Raw genomic sequence first — 13972 nt, forward strand, 5'->3', positions numbered from 1 at the left:
CACATCAAGAATATCTCTATTAAATGTACCAACTTGCTGTTTCTTAGCAGTGAGCTTAAACTGAACTTCTTTTTGTTCTAAGATTTATAAAAGGTCTCATTACATATCTCAAACACTTAAATAGCTTTGCTGAGGAGCGAGAAGTTTTCACAAAAAGATGAGAGTTCTTTGATGCCAGGTCAGTTTTGACCATTTCCCTGTCTCTTAAAATACTAAAAGCATAAAAGAAACTGGTATGCACGTTGGTCCCCTTTACTCCTCTCAGCCCTTCTGTTCGTTCATGCTAAATCCCTTCAGTCATGTCTGATTCTTTGCCACCCCATGGGCTGGTTGTAGCCCGCCAAGCTCCTCTTTCCATGGGATTCTCCAGGCAAGAATACTGCAGTGGGGTGTCATTTCCTCCTCCAGGGGATCTTCCCAACCCAGGGATTGAACTCATGTCTCTGGCATTGGGAGGCAGGTTTTTTGCAGGTAATCCTATTAACATTAACGGAGTCCCCACAAGGGACAGAGCTCTGTACAGTATGAAGCTCTTACTGTTAACTGAACTCACAGGTTTTAGGGCAAGACACACTACTGTCCAATGGGACAAAATCGAGATGAGGAGCTAGAGGAGAATGAGTACCAACTATAAAACGATGTTCACAGCAAATGTTACCAGAGTTGAAACACTCTGTTGACGCACACCCAGCAGGCCCTAAATGTGGTGAAACACTGATAGTGAAGGTGAAACACTGAAGGTATTTGCCTTCAGCAGAAAACTCAGAGCTAAAGTCCACCCAGCTTTCTCTTCCTACCTCTTGGCTGTCCCCTGCAGGTCAGTAAATTCCAGATGCGAGTCCACGTCGGACAGTCCATGGCCCTGGCTGCCTTTCTCTTTGAAGAGGGAGTCTAGATTCCACCACTAACCTCTACATCCCTCCTTATCAGTTGTGAAGGAAGGGGGAGGATCCCAAAGGATGAAGAGAAGGGAGATCATTTGGGGTTGGCTATACACTGTAATTAGAAGTATCACTGATAGGGAATGAGCTAACTGTTTTCATAAAGTCAGCATTCAAATATGCAAACCACCAGTAATTTAAATATTACAAAATTATGCAGAATGTAAGTACTGAAATAATTTTTTCCATCCACAAAATTTTAGAGAAAATTACAGTATCAAAAATATGAAATGGCAAGCCTGACATATCTTCAGAGTAAAACATGCTTTTTATTGGAAAGGATTTTTAAAAACTAGTGGGTAGGCTCTAGACAGGATGTGATGGTGAAGACCATGTGGTATCTCCCCAAAACTGCTCTGGAACTAAAGAGGAAAAGTCACGAAGGCACTGATGTATTATATCAAGATGGTAGGGAGAAAGGCTGATGAGGCTCACTGAATTGGGAACATGGGCCTTATCAGAAATAATTTCATAATGGTTATTTATTTGTCCCTACCCCAGACTCACCCTTCCCAGGTGGCTCAGTGTAAAGAATCCACCTGTCAATGCAAGAGACATAGGAGATTTGAGTTTGATCCCTGGGTCAGGAAGATCCCCTGGAGGAGGAAATGGCAACCCACTCCAGTATTCTTGTCTGGAAAATCCCATGGACAGAGAAGCCTGGTGGGCTATAGTCCATAGGGTTGCAGGACTTAAGGACTAAGCGAGCATGCAGACACACACAAACCCCAGACCCTCCAATAAAAGCACACCGACGTCTGAAGTTCATTTGACATAAGGGCTGCTGCACTTGACCCTTTCTACTGAAGCAAAGGTGTCTGAGGAGGGTGCCACCTTCCAACAAGCATAAACACACAGCAGGCTCCCTGAACACTTTTCAGAGCTATTACTTTGCCCTGTCCAGGAGAGGAACCAGTTTATTTCCACCGGTACCTCTCTCCATAGAGGACATTAAATCCTGATCACACAGATGGCAAAGTGGAGCTAAGGGGTTACTAGGTTACAGTTATGTTGACATATCCTGGCTCTCAGAAAGTTCCTCCGTCATTCCTCACAGACGATAAACAGTAGAAGTGATCAAACTTTTGTAGAAGTTTTTGAAGATGTCCCCTTAAGAGGCCACTGATCACTCAGAAACCCCCTTCCTGAGCCTAAGGTTTACAGCATTCGGAGAGCCCCCTTCTACTTCTCTAAAGCCAAGCTTTGCCTTTTACGGGGTTTAATCAGATTGGAAGTTTAGAGCATTCCCAGGGCAAAGGAGGTGTCCAGCACTTGGCGAACTGTGAAGCACTATAAAAAGAATTCTTAAATGTGTTCAGTGACTGCCTGCTGTCCGTGGGCGTGTTACCTGCAGTACATTCTTTAATCTTCACAACACCCAGCAAGGGAATTACCATATACTCCTTTACAGATGAGGGAACTGAGGCTCAGAGAGCTGAAGGCACAGCCCAAAGTCAGGCAGTAAGTGACAAAATTAAACTTGATCTTTATCAGGAAACCAAGCTGGCAAGTAAACAAAGCAAGGCAGAGTTTTCTTTCAGCAGCAAAATCCTGTCTCTCCAACATCACAGTCTGCGACTTTGGGTGGAGAACCCAGAGGCTTGAGTTTTCCCACTCAGGCAAATCTGTAATGCACTTTTCCCACCCCTTTCCCTCAAGTCCAATTCCCCACACTTGAACAACCTGCTGAGATAGGTACCTGGGCCAGACAACGCCCTCTTGCCTGCTCTTCAACTTGGGAGAGTTCTGCTGCAAGGAAGGGTGTGAGGGCAAGCTAAGCAAGTTTCAGGTTCCATCCTGGTCTAAGGCCCCATGTGGGGAAAACCTGGCCTTGACCTTGACTTGGGGAGCGGGTGACCCTGTTTAAAGTGTGGAGATACCCAGGGGAAATGGGGGCTCTGCGTTGCACTCGCACGACGAGCACCCTAAACTCTGTAGGGGAGACGTCTGCCATCACCCCCCTTCCTTTCTTCCTCTCCCCACGCTGGACCTGCACCTGAGTCCCCGGGAAGTTCAAAGCGGGCCCGGGGGGGTAAGGGGACGTTCGGGCAGGGCCGAGCCGGTGGTCTCGGGACCCAGATCCGCCTCTACTAGTAGGACAGGCAGGTCAACTCGACTCCTCACGAGGCGCAGACTACAGAGCTAGCGGGGCGCAGACCCGGGCAGAGGGGCGGGCGCCCGCTCTCGTCGCCCTCTCGGCACTCGGTCGGGAGCCGGGAGGCGCGGGGCGCGCGGACGTGGGAGGGAAAGGGACCGGGGGGCGTCGCTGTGGGGCTTGCGGAGGGCGTCCTGGCCCGGGGTGTCGCTGAGGGGCTTCGGGTGGGGGTGGGGCAGCGTCCCCAAGCGGGGCGAGTCGCCCCAAGGGACTTGAACTGGGCTGGGGGTGCGAGGTCCCGAGAGAGGAGACCTCCCGGCCCGGGGGGGCGTCGCTGAGGAGCCTGAGGAAAGGGTCTGAAGTACTAGAGGCAGAGAGGGCGCCGGCCGGGGGCGTCGGGGAGGGGCTTGAGGGTTTCTCGGGTCCTGAGAGAGGAGATCTCCCGGCCCGGGGTGGGCGTCGCTGAGGAGCCTGAGGAAAGGGTCTGAAGTACTAGAGGCAGAGAGGGCGCCGGCCGGGGGCGTTGCGGAGGGGCCTGAGGAGAAGGGCCGCCTCGTCCGAGGGGCGTCGCTGAGGGGCTGGAAAAGGAGCCCCAGCAAGCTGGGGCGAGGGAGTTGGGCCCCTGGGCGGGCTCCGCGAGGGACAAGCGGCCGCGGGGGGCTCGCTCACTCACCGGGTCCCGGGCCAAGGCCGGGGCTGGGCGCGGGCCGGGCGGCCAGCGTGAGCGCGGCGGCGGAGAGCAGGGCGAGGCGGGCGGCGGGCGGCGCCATGGGCCGTCAGTGCGGGGCCCCGGGGCGCGGCCCGGGGGAGAGGGGGCAGCGCACGGAGCCGGGGGCGGCCATGGGAGCGGGACGCTGGGCTTGAGCGTGGCCCCGCCCCGGCCGCCCGGCCGCCCCGCCCCGGCCCGCCCTCCCCCAGCGCCGCCACCGCCCCGGCCGCCCGGGGCCCGCCCGGCTCAGCCGCGAGGCCCGAGGGGCGGAGCCGACGGCGCCCGCCCGCGCCTGCCACTCACACGCCAGGACCCGCCCACAGCACTCCCCCCCCCCCCCGCTGCACCTGGCCCCGCCCACCGGCGGAGCACACACTTGAAAGATTCGAGGGGCGGGACCTACAGGTAAGGGGCGGGGCCTGGGGCACCGCCTCCGAGTCCCCGAGTGGAGGTTTGACCCGGCTGGACCGGGCCGGGCGCCCAGTGACCCCTGCTCCACCCTCGTTCGGGTCGTGACCCACACGCGGGCTCAACCGCAGCCGTAAAAATCAAAACAGCACTTTGCAAACCGCTTTTCTCTACCTGGCTCGTCGCAGCGGTTTTAAAAAGGGTGCTCTGGAGTCAGCCTGACCGGATTCATATCCCACTTGATCACCTGTGAGATCTTGAGAGTGAAAGTCGCTCAGTCGTGTCCGACTCTTTGCAACCCCATGGATTATACAGTCCATGGAATTCTCCAGGCCAGAATACTGGAAGTGGGTAGCCGTTCCCTTCTCCAGGGGATCTTCCTAACGCAGCGGATCGAACCCAGATCTCCCGCATTGCAGGCGGATTCTTTACCAGCTGAGCCACCCGGGAAAGGAAAAATAGCTCTCTTACTTCAACTTCTTCATCGGTTAAACGGGGGCGTTGATAACAGTTACTCCCAAAGCGGCGGTACTAACGAGAAAATGCGTGGAAACATTTACACACACACAGTAGGAGCTTAGAAACTGTTGAGTTCCTTTCACCATGCAGATTCTTGCAGGCACAAGAGGCCGCATACTGAGCCCTGGTTCCGAATTCTAAAACACATCTTTTGTCAAGTAGGGCAAGTTCCCTGCTCTTAGTCATCTGCAAAATAGAAATAATAAAAGGTCCTCACAAAATTAGGTTAGATTACATAGAAACAAGTGAAGCTCCCGACCCCGAGAAAGTCCAGAAGTGGGTGGGGCGACGGTGCTTTCTCAGACGCTTGGATCCCCGGACGCAGAGAGCGCGTGGCGGCTCTCGGCCCCCGTGTGGCCGGCGCATTGCTCCTCACTCCCTGTCAAGGTCTTCCCCGCCAGCCCCAGGGTCTGTGGGAGGGCCTTCTCCTACGACGCACTCCCCTAGGCAGAAATTTTCCTCCAGCTCCCGCCTAAAGCGCCGCGGCAACGCCCCGCAAGGCAGGTCCGGGCGATGTGCCGGGAGTGTTTAAGTCCCTGGTACCAGACTTGCAAGTGCGGGCCTGCCCCCGGCGCGGCGGAGGAAACCTCCGCCCTCTCAGGCAGACTCGCAGCGCCCTGAGCGAGGCTGGGCTCTCCCCGCCCCGCAGGCTCCCCGGCCCGCTTTAGGCACACCGTCCCCTGCGCCCCCTAACTCCCCGGCGGCCGTCCCCTCGCCTGCCACTTCGCCTCCAACCATCCCCCCCACCCCGTCCCCAGCTGCTTCCAGAGGCGCCCCGAAGGCGCACCTACCTCCCACGAGGCCTCTGGGCTCCCTCCTCCTCCACCCACACGACCCGGCGCCCCGGCAAGAGTCATCTTGTTCAGTCATTGTTTTCCCTGTGTCATTCCCGAGGTGGAGACTCCTCTGAGCTCCTTGGAGCAGGGGGCCGCCCCTCTCCCAGGTTCCCGGAGACACACCCTCCACATCCCACCTGGTGTCTTGCATTTAACTTACCCTCTGTCTTCTGCACCATTTCAGGTCTTTCCCCACCTCCAAAATTGCCTCCTGTAACACAAACTGGGAATTCTTCACCTCTGAAAGTGCATCCTTCCAAGCAGGAGCTGCTTGAAGGAGAATAAAATGGGGAGATGCAGGTAGAATGATCAGCACAAAGTGAGTACTTAGGGAAGGGGATCCTTCCTCCCTTCAACAAATGCTAAATGAGGAGTCTGTCAAAAGCACCAAGATAAGAACTTACAGTGTGAACTGACACTCATACAGAGGGGAGAGGCTGGTTAACCAACAGGAAAATAATGTGATTTTCAGAAAGCACCAAGTAAGATAATGACAAGAAAATGATGATATTGACAGAGGATGCTCTGTGGCCTGTTTTAAACACTCTGCTAGGGAACGGTTTTAGCAAAGCATGACGCAGCTCTCTATAGTTCATGAGGTCCTTTTTCATATCTCATCCTAGTTTCAGAAGAGGAAATAAGGAGGGCAGACAGGGGTTTCAAAATCAGGTTTATTTGGCCAAATCTGGGGATTTATGCCTCGTGGTAGTAGCTCCCATCTGTCTTACTGTTCTGCAGAAAGGCACCCCTGCTGGCTGGGTGTGCCAGTCTGCTCTCTTGGCCTTGCGTAAAGAGAATGGGCTACAGTGAGAGATGAAAATGTGGGGTCCCTTTCTTTAAAATGAAGAATTTCCAGACAGCAACAATAGGACATTAAGCCAAGCCTGGGGTCCTCCTAAGCTTGAAGGCCTGTGTCAACTACACACAGCCCTGGAATGTCGCAAGCCCCAGAAAGCTGGCTTGTACAATAGAAGTGAGAAATAGTGTGCAAGCCCCTGCCCCCACTGGCTGCTATGAGAAACATCCCTCTAGCTGTCCCCAGGCCTCCCTCCCCTCTTTTCCAGTGTAAAGCCCAGCACAGGTGATGGAAAAAGCACACAGAGACTAAAAATACAGCCACGCAGGTCTAGGTCAGGTCACGTAAGGGCTCAAGGTCTTTGCTCAGTGATGTGGTCCGGGCCCTGGCAAGGAGCTGCCTGAGATATTCATTTCAGTGCTTCACATGCCTCAGTCCTTAAGCAGCTTTATTTCATGGAAAGAGTGAGGGCACTGATTGTAGCCCCTGGGCCTTCAGGAAGAGGCTGGTGTCTGTCTCTCTGCTGGCTGTGCAGTCAGGCCCTTGGATTCCTTCTGAGGGCAGCAGGATTTGCCAAAACCTGAGTGATCTCAGCTGGTGGAGTTTGGGGGATCCTGGTATCTTTGAAACTCCAGCTGGGATGATTTCTGCTCAAAGGGCAGTCATGCTGTGGAGAGAGCATGAGATGAGAAGTCTGGTTATAATAACAAGAATAGCAGGCGTTCACTGAAGATTTCACTGAGCTTTCGGCAGGGTGCAGGGTTTGTCATCACATTGCATGTATGACAGTCACCCTATGAGGGAGGCACCCTTACCAGTCCTCTCATACAGAGATGGTTAATGCCTTGCCCAGAGGTCGCCTAGTGGCGGAGCTGGGCTTTGACCTCAGGCAGTGGGACTTCAGGACCACACAACTCATCACCCACTGTGGTGAACTGACTTCTTGTCTTTGTGGGGTTCTAACAACCCATGCTCCCTGAGTGGTCCAGGGCTGGGATTAGGGTGAGGTGAGGTATTGGCTTTAAGCACAAGATTTAAGGGAGCCCCCAAACCCAGGTGGTGCTAGTGGTGAAGAACCTGCCTGCCAGTGCAAGAGACGTAAGAGACGCGGGTTCGATACCTGAGTTGGGAAGGTCCCCTGGAGAAGGGCATGGCAACCCACTCCAGTATTCTTGCCTGGAGAATCCCGTGGACAGAGGAGCCTGGTGGACTACGTACGATCCACAGGGTCGCAAATATTTAATGGACTGAGATTTTGAAAATTATTTTATAAATCTTTGGCCTTGCTGGATCTTTGTTGCTGCATAGACTTTTCTCTAGTTGTGGAGACTGGGGACTCCTCTCTAATTGTGGTGTGTGGGCTTCTCACTGCTGAGGTTTCTCTTCTAGTGGAGAACGGGCTCTAGGGCTCATAAGCTTCAGTTGTTGCAGTTCTCAGGCTCTGGAGCAAGGACTCAGTAGTTGCAGCACATAGGCTTTACTGCTCCTAGGCATATGGGATCTTCTCGGATCAGGGAGTGAACACTTGTCACCTGCATTGGCAGGCGATTCTTTACCACTAAGCCACCAGGGAAGCCCTGGACTGTGTTTTTATGTACTTTTTAAATTTTTTTAAAAAAATTTCTTGGCTGTGCCATGCTGCATGTGGAATCTTAGTTTCCCCAAACCAGGGATTGAACCTGTATCCCCTACATTGAAAGCACAGAGTCTTAACCACTGGACTGCCAGGGAAGTCCCAGTGGATTACGTTTAAATGCAGTATCATTAAAAACTCTAAATGAATGCCAAAAAACTCATGATGAACAGAATCTTAAAATTTTAAATAAAATCAGGATCTAGATTCATGATTTTCCTTTAGTTTCAGGCTCATCTCAGCACAAAACTGTTACTGACCCTGTCTCCCAGGTTCTGAATCAGGCAACTAGTGATAGAGAAGAGAGCAGTAGTTTGTCTTTTCTGATGGATGTGAAGGGAGAAAAAGAATTTGGTTTTGAACATGAGTTAGAGATGTCTGTGGGGCATCTGGTGGCCATGTCTGAGAACCCAGAGCCAGGTGAGAAGGGGTTGGCAGGGTGGGCAGGAAGGACATCCTCATCTCACATACTTGGCCATGAGAGGTGTGTGTTCAGCACATGTGGTCTAAATCACTGGTCCTCTGAGTTTGCATCACGGCTCAGGAATCTACAAATTCTCTCATCCAGAGTTTCTCTCTTCTTTCCTAAAACTTCTACATCACGAACCTCAGATGTGTTCCCATATGGGTGTGGAAGTTTACTTGCTTGGGTGTTAAAAACATCTTCTGTGGAAATTAAAAACAACTAAATTCCATTAGAATTGGAGGACGGGGCATGAAGGGGGAAGAGGAGGATTCATATGAATTGGCTCAATTTCCTTTTTATTCATCAACCCTCCAGAAAGAGAATAGGAGCTAAGAAAAACTACAGAGAAGAAGAGGGGTAGTAAAGGAGAAAAAGAAAGAAGAAAGATTAACAGAGCTAAAAATACAGTGAGGAGAGCCTGGGTAAACATCAGAGAAGGGCAGATGTGTTTGCAAATAGAAGTGGTGATTTAGATATGTCAGGAAGAAGAGCTCCAAAGGATGGATGGAGAGTAAAAATTATTTAGACTGAGCTCAGCACCGTAAAAAAGGTTCATTGGCCAATCAAACTGAGGGACAGATCTTTCTGCAACAAGGAAGCCCTACGGCCTCAACCCCAAGTTCCCTGGACCAAGGGTTGGCACCAACGATGGAAACTCTTGCCATGGCTTCAGGACCCTGGACCAAATGGAGTCTTTCCATCCGGATTTCATACTTCTGAACAACCTTCAATGGAACCACCTCTGTTAAAGACTAGTTACTTTGTTTAATGTATCCTCATATACCCACTTCCCTATTCAGGACAACTTCTAAAAGCAGGGGGAGAGACTCCTTTGATGGTCTAGTGGCTAAGACTCCAGCTCCCAATGCAGGGGGCCTGGGTTCAATCCGTGGTCAGAGAACTAGATCCAACATGCCTCGACTGAAGATTGCATATGCCACAATGCAGATTGAAGATCCCGTGAGCAGCAATGAAGACCTTGGGAAGCCAAATAATTTTTTTTTTTTTAAAGAAGACTGTTGGTAGCATTTTGTGAGATGATGTTGGTAAAGGGTCTAGAACCATGCTTTGGACTACAGTGAGCATTCAATCAACACAGCTTTTACACAAATAGGAGCAATAGCACACGTCAAATTACTCTGAATTATTGGTGAAGATCATGAGGGTTACTCCTGGGGCAGTGTCAACTGAAGGGAGTTACATGGAAGGGAGAGAGGACAGAATTTAACGGAGCTTGAAGAGTATGTATCAGCTGCCATCTGTGTGAAGAGCTCTGTGCTAGAGAGAGATTCTGAGTGCTCCGAGAGGCAGAGCGGTGTTGCTCAGTGATTGAGTCAAAGGCCCAGGAAAGTAAATACATTTGGGTGTTTGGAACGAGGTGGTGAGGAAAAGTCAACCGCAAGACGGGGAAGGAGCAAAGGGAAACAGAGGCCCGGTCCCCTGTGTCTTGCCCTTCTGTTCCCACAATGAGGAATAAAGGCAGAATAAAGGAATAAAGGTGGCCCCAGAGCCGGGTCGCACTTCTCCGGGGCTCACCGACTTTGAAAGGAGGCCTGCCTGACCAACTTCCAGACGCTCACAAACCCTTCCCAGAGACAAACCCTTTCCGACGCCCTGCTCTAAAACTGACCCATCTCTCAGGAGGTGAGGCCGAAGCTCCGCCACTGAATGGGCCCCATTGTCCTCCTGAGCGCCTGTGGGTCCAGATGCCGGCGGCCTGGAGGGGGTTCCACGGCGGCCTGCGGTGCGGTGCGGTCTGCCTGCGACTTTGATTCATTCCGGGGACAAAAACAAAAACAAACAAATAAAAAAAATCAGACAGGCAACACGTGATTCCAGGAACTCCTGCCAGACTCATACTCTGTTTTTCCATCATTTCGCTTTCCTCCTCCCCCTGGGGAGGGAGCCTCCTTTGGCATTCTGCACAAGAAATATCAAAACCACCAACAGGGCGAGCACCTGATAAGGAGCTCAGCGTTGCCCAAGAGTTCCCAGGAAGAGGCGTCTTTGTTCTTGTTTCAAGCCCTTGACACCGCTAACAGCTCTAATTACTGCATTTGCCATGGGATGTAAAATAAAACCACATTCCAGAAACCATGTAGTCTCCCCGGGAGAGACACGCGGGCAGAGGTAGGTGCCCAGGGCTGCAGGAACGTGTTCTTTCATTTCTGGTCCCTAACCTTGGCAGCCGTTCTGAGAACGTAACAGTAGCTTCTTTATGTGAACGGACAAGGCTCTTGTGCACAGGTAAGGATATATCTCGCTACCTGCACCCACAAACCTGGCCTGCATATTTGAGTATGCTTCGTGCAGAGGGTGCTTCTTAAGAATGTCAGGACCTTCAATATTCACCCAAGCCATTTTGGGGGAGAAGAGGGCTAGAGAAGTTCCTGAGGCTGTAAGCACAAGAAAATAGAACTTCTTCCAACATAAATCAACTATAAAAATCTGATGATGTAACACCCACCCACACCCACATCACAAACCAAAGTGACATCACAAATACTAGAGATAATGGTTCAAAACGGCCTGCATGAGAGCCAAAATCTAAACAAACAGCAGTTTGCCCATGCATGACTGAGGCAGAGAAAGACAGGTGATAGAAATGTTAAAACAAAACAAAAGAGAAAAAGGGAAAAGAAAATACATATTTCTTCCCCCTACTAAGCTAGCTAAAATAAAGTTTAAGGCAACTGAAATATGGTAAGGTGATTTTATTTTATTATAGATGACATTTCTTAGAAAGCCAGGTCTCTTTTAAGTGTGTGATTCTAATCTCTCCAAATTGTTCTCTTGTTCTTGGCTGGTCCTGGGAAATGGAGGCCAGCATCATTTACATTGTGCTTTTGCCTTTATAGACCCCAGAGTATACTTCCCTGCTTAGCAGCTTTTCTTGGCTCATGGCAGTCTGGTTAGAAGTGATTTCAGGACTTGGCGGGGTTTTTACCTGCTGTCATTTCTGGGTTGCAGCAGAGTTGAGAACTGGCTACAGCTCTATAGGCAGCTCAAGTGATCCTGTCTCCCATTCCTCTCCCACTGTGGTTTCCCTTAGCTTTCCAGGAGACAGAAATTGCTTTTAATTCCTTATAAATGCTCCCCAATCCTCCCTCCACTTCCAGTGCAAGCATGCTATGTTCTCTGAGAACCTGACCATCACTGTGACATTGTGAAGTTATTGTTGCTCTCCTGCTTGGTACAAAAGTCTTTAGTGAGCAGGACAGAGGGTATGTAGAAAGGTTTCTAAGAGTTTTTGTGGAAGGAATGGTCTTTAAAAAGATGTTAGTACTTTACCTCCAAAATAGACCTTCTAGTCTCAACTTGAGAATTGGTCTTTTTTATTCCTCTTTCCCCCTTATAATTCTAGCATCCAATCTATGTGAGACGAGACCCCAACATCCCTGCCTATGGACTCCGACGTTCTATCTTACTGAACACCAGGCTCCATGACTGCTATGTGGACTCGCCAGCTCTCACCAACAATTGGACAACCAGAACTTGTGCTGAGCCAAACACCAGTGCCCCCACATCAGGTCCCACCTCTTCTTGGGAAGTTGTAAGGGACCCAGTAGTTGCCAGTTCCTTCTCCCTGGTGAAACTGGTGCTCAGGCAACAGCTGAAGGAGAAATGCTGCCCAGTGCCACACAAGTTTGGAGACGCAAAATCCTCCAAGAGATTAAAGCCCAGGGACGATGCAATAATGAAAACCACCCAGCGGGGCGGAACAAGAAACTCCATCAGTTCCAAGAGCAAGCAGCCAGCGGGGCGGCGGCCAGGCTCGCCCAGGTGCAGGAGGCTTGCAGGAGCCGTCAACGAGGTAGGAGAGGACTGGTGGTGGAGGAAATGTGACAGAGTGGGAAGAGGGAGAGGGGTAGGGATTCCCGTGAAGAAGAGGAAATCCTGAAGTTAAAGATGGCATGCAGGGGTGGGGGGGGAGTGAGGATGGGGGTGGGGGGTGTGATGTAGCGGAGAGGATACGAGATCCAGGGTCATGCCTATGTATCCTCTGCCCAGCTCGAGAGGAGGATAAAGTGGTTTTCAGAAGCAGAGACAAAAGGAACTTGATGTGAAGGGAAAATGAAGATGAGAAAGGCTCAGAGACACACGCCTGAACCCCAGAGCTGAGCCACAGATCTAGCTATAAATCTGAACATGGAGAACTTGGCATCCAGAGGCCTGATCTGAGTCCAGCTCTGTTACACCATGGTGGCCAGCAGAACCCAGAAGGCGCCCTGCGGGAACCTGCTGCATAGCCCAGGGAGCTCGGCTTGGTGCTCCATGACGACCTAGAGGGGTGGGATGGCAGTGGGGGTGGGGGTGAGGTGGGAGGGAGGTCCAAGAGGGAGGGCATGAATGTATGCATATGTATCTGATCGACTTCATTGGACAACAGAGACCAATACAACATCGTAGAGCAATTATGAAGAAAGTGACAGTGTTAGTCACTCAGTCGTGTCCGACTCTTTGCAACCTCTTAGACTGTAGCCCACCAGGCTCCCTGTCCCTGGGATTCTCCAGGCAAGAATACTGGAGTGGGTTGCCATTCCCTTCTCCAGGGGATCTTCCTGACCCAGGGATCAAACCTGGGTCACCTGAATTCCAGGCAGATTCTTTACTGTCTGAGCCACCAGGAAAGCTGGGTAATTATACTCCAATTAAAAAAAGAAAAAAAGAATGCCTCCTAGAGCTAGTCAGTCAGGGTTCTGATCCCAACTCTGACTGTAATTGGCTTTTGTCATCTATAAAACGGGGAGTGACAGCCCTTCCTTCCTAGGGTTTCATGAGGATGAAATGAGTTAGTACACGCAAACGGTTTTCAAGCCGAGCCTGGCGCAGAGTAGATGCTTGGGGTCCTGTGTGGCACTCTGGAGGTGACAGCCGTGGCCTTGGGCAAACCCATTCCCAGCTGCTTGCCTTTAGAGCTGTCTCCCGCTGACCTTCCAGTGTTGTGGCGAATCGCTCGCAGAGGCGTCCCTGAAGGAATTCAGTGAACTAGAACATGCTAGACAAATGTTGGTTGTGGCTGTACCCAAGACTCGGGGACACAAATCCCAGATAATTATTCTGAGCTCCCTTCTCAAGTTTTAGCTTTGACTTCTCTGCTTTCTTCCTGGCTAGAGTAAAGAGAGTTCAAAGGAGAAAAAAGCAACGGTGTGCCAAGATCTTGAGAGCAGATATGCTGAACATGTGGCCGCCACCCAAGCGCTACCCCGGGACGTGGGGACAGCGTCCTGGAAGGGCCGAGCGTCGCTTCCCGAAACCAGGAAGAGGCAGCAGTTGTCCGAGGACGCGTTAGTCATCCACGGCCTCCCCACCGAGGGCTACCGGGCTCTGTACCACGCTGTGGTGGAGCCTATCCTGTGGAATCCTTCTGGGACCCCCAAGAGGTACAGCCTGGAGCTGGGCAAGGCCATCAAACAAAAGCTCTGGGAGGCTCTGTGCAGACAGGCTGCCGCCCCCAAAGATGCTCAGAAGGACCTGCTGCCGAGCAGGAAGCGGCTGGAAGTCCACAAGGAGCCTGTTGAGGAGCCTGTGCCCAAGAAATAGCTCAAGAGCAAGAAATAGGAACCGG

The 13972-nt window shown here is 51.5% G+C and overlaps 2 protein-coding genes across 2 annotated transcripts in view; one reads left to right on the top strand and one right to left on the bottom strand.

Annotated features, from left to right (window-relative positions):
- KREMEN1 (kringle containing transmembrane protein 1) overlaps positions 1 to 3904 on the bottom strand; it is a 55985-nt gene extending 52081 nt beyond the window's left edge. Inside the window, exon 1 of the mRNA XM_065904445.1 lies at positions 3710 to 3904. Within this exon, the coding sequence (XP_065760517.1) occupies positions 3710 to 3806 (97 nt within the window). The 5' untranslated portion in view covers positions 3807 to 3904. The remainder of the gene's footprint in view (positions 1 to 3709) is intronic.
- On the top strand, positions 3805 to 13972 carry C13H22orf31 (chromosome 13 C22orf31 homolog). The gene is made up of 4 exons (XM_065903782.1): positions 3805 to 3815; positions 3955 to 4150; positions 11768 to 12217; positions 13519 to 13972. The coding sequence occupies exons 1-4, from the start codon at positions 3805 to 3807 to the stop codon at positions 13945 to 13947; spliced, it is 1086 nt and encodes a 361-aa protein (XP_065759854.1). The 3' UTR covers positions 13948 to 13972.

This window comes from Muntiacus reevesi, chromosome 13 (assembly GCF_963930625.1).
Source record: "Muntiacus reevesi chromosome 13, mMunRee1.1, whole genome shotgun sequence".
In the NCBI taxonomy this organism is placed as follows: Eukaryota; Metazoa; Chordata; class Mammalia; order Artiodactyla; family Cervidae; genus Muntiacus; species Muntiacus reevesi.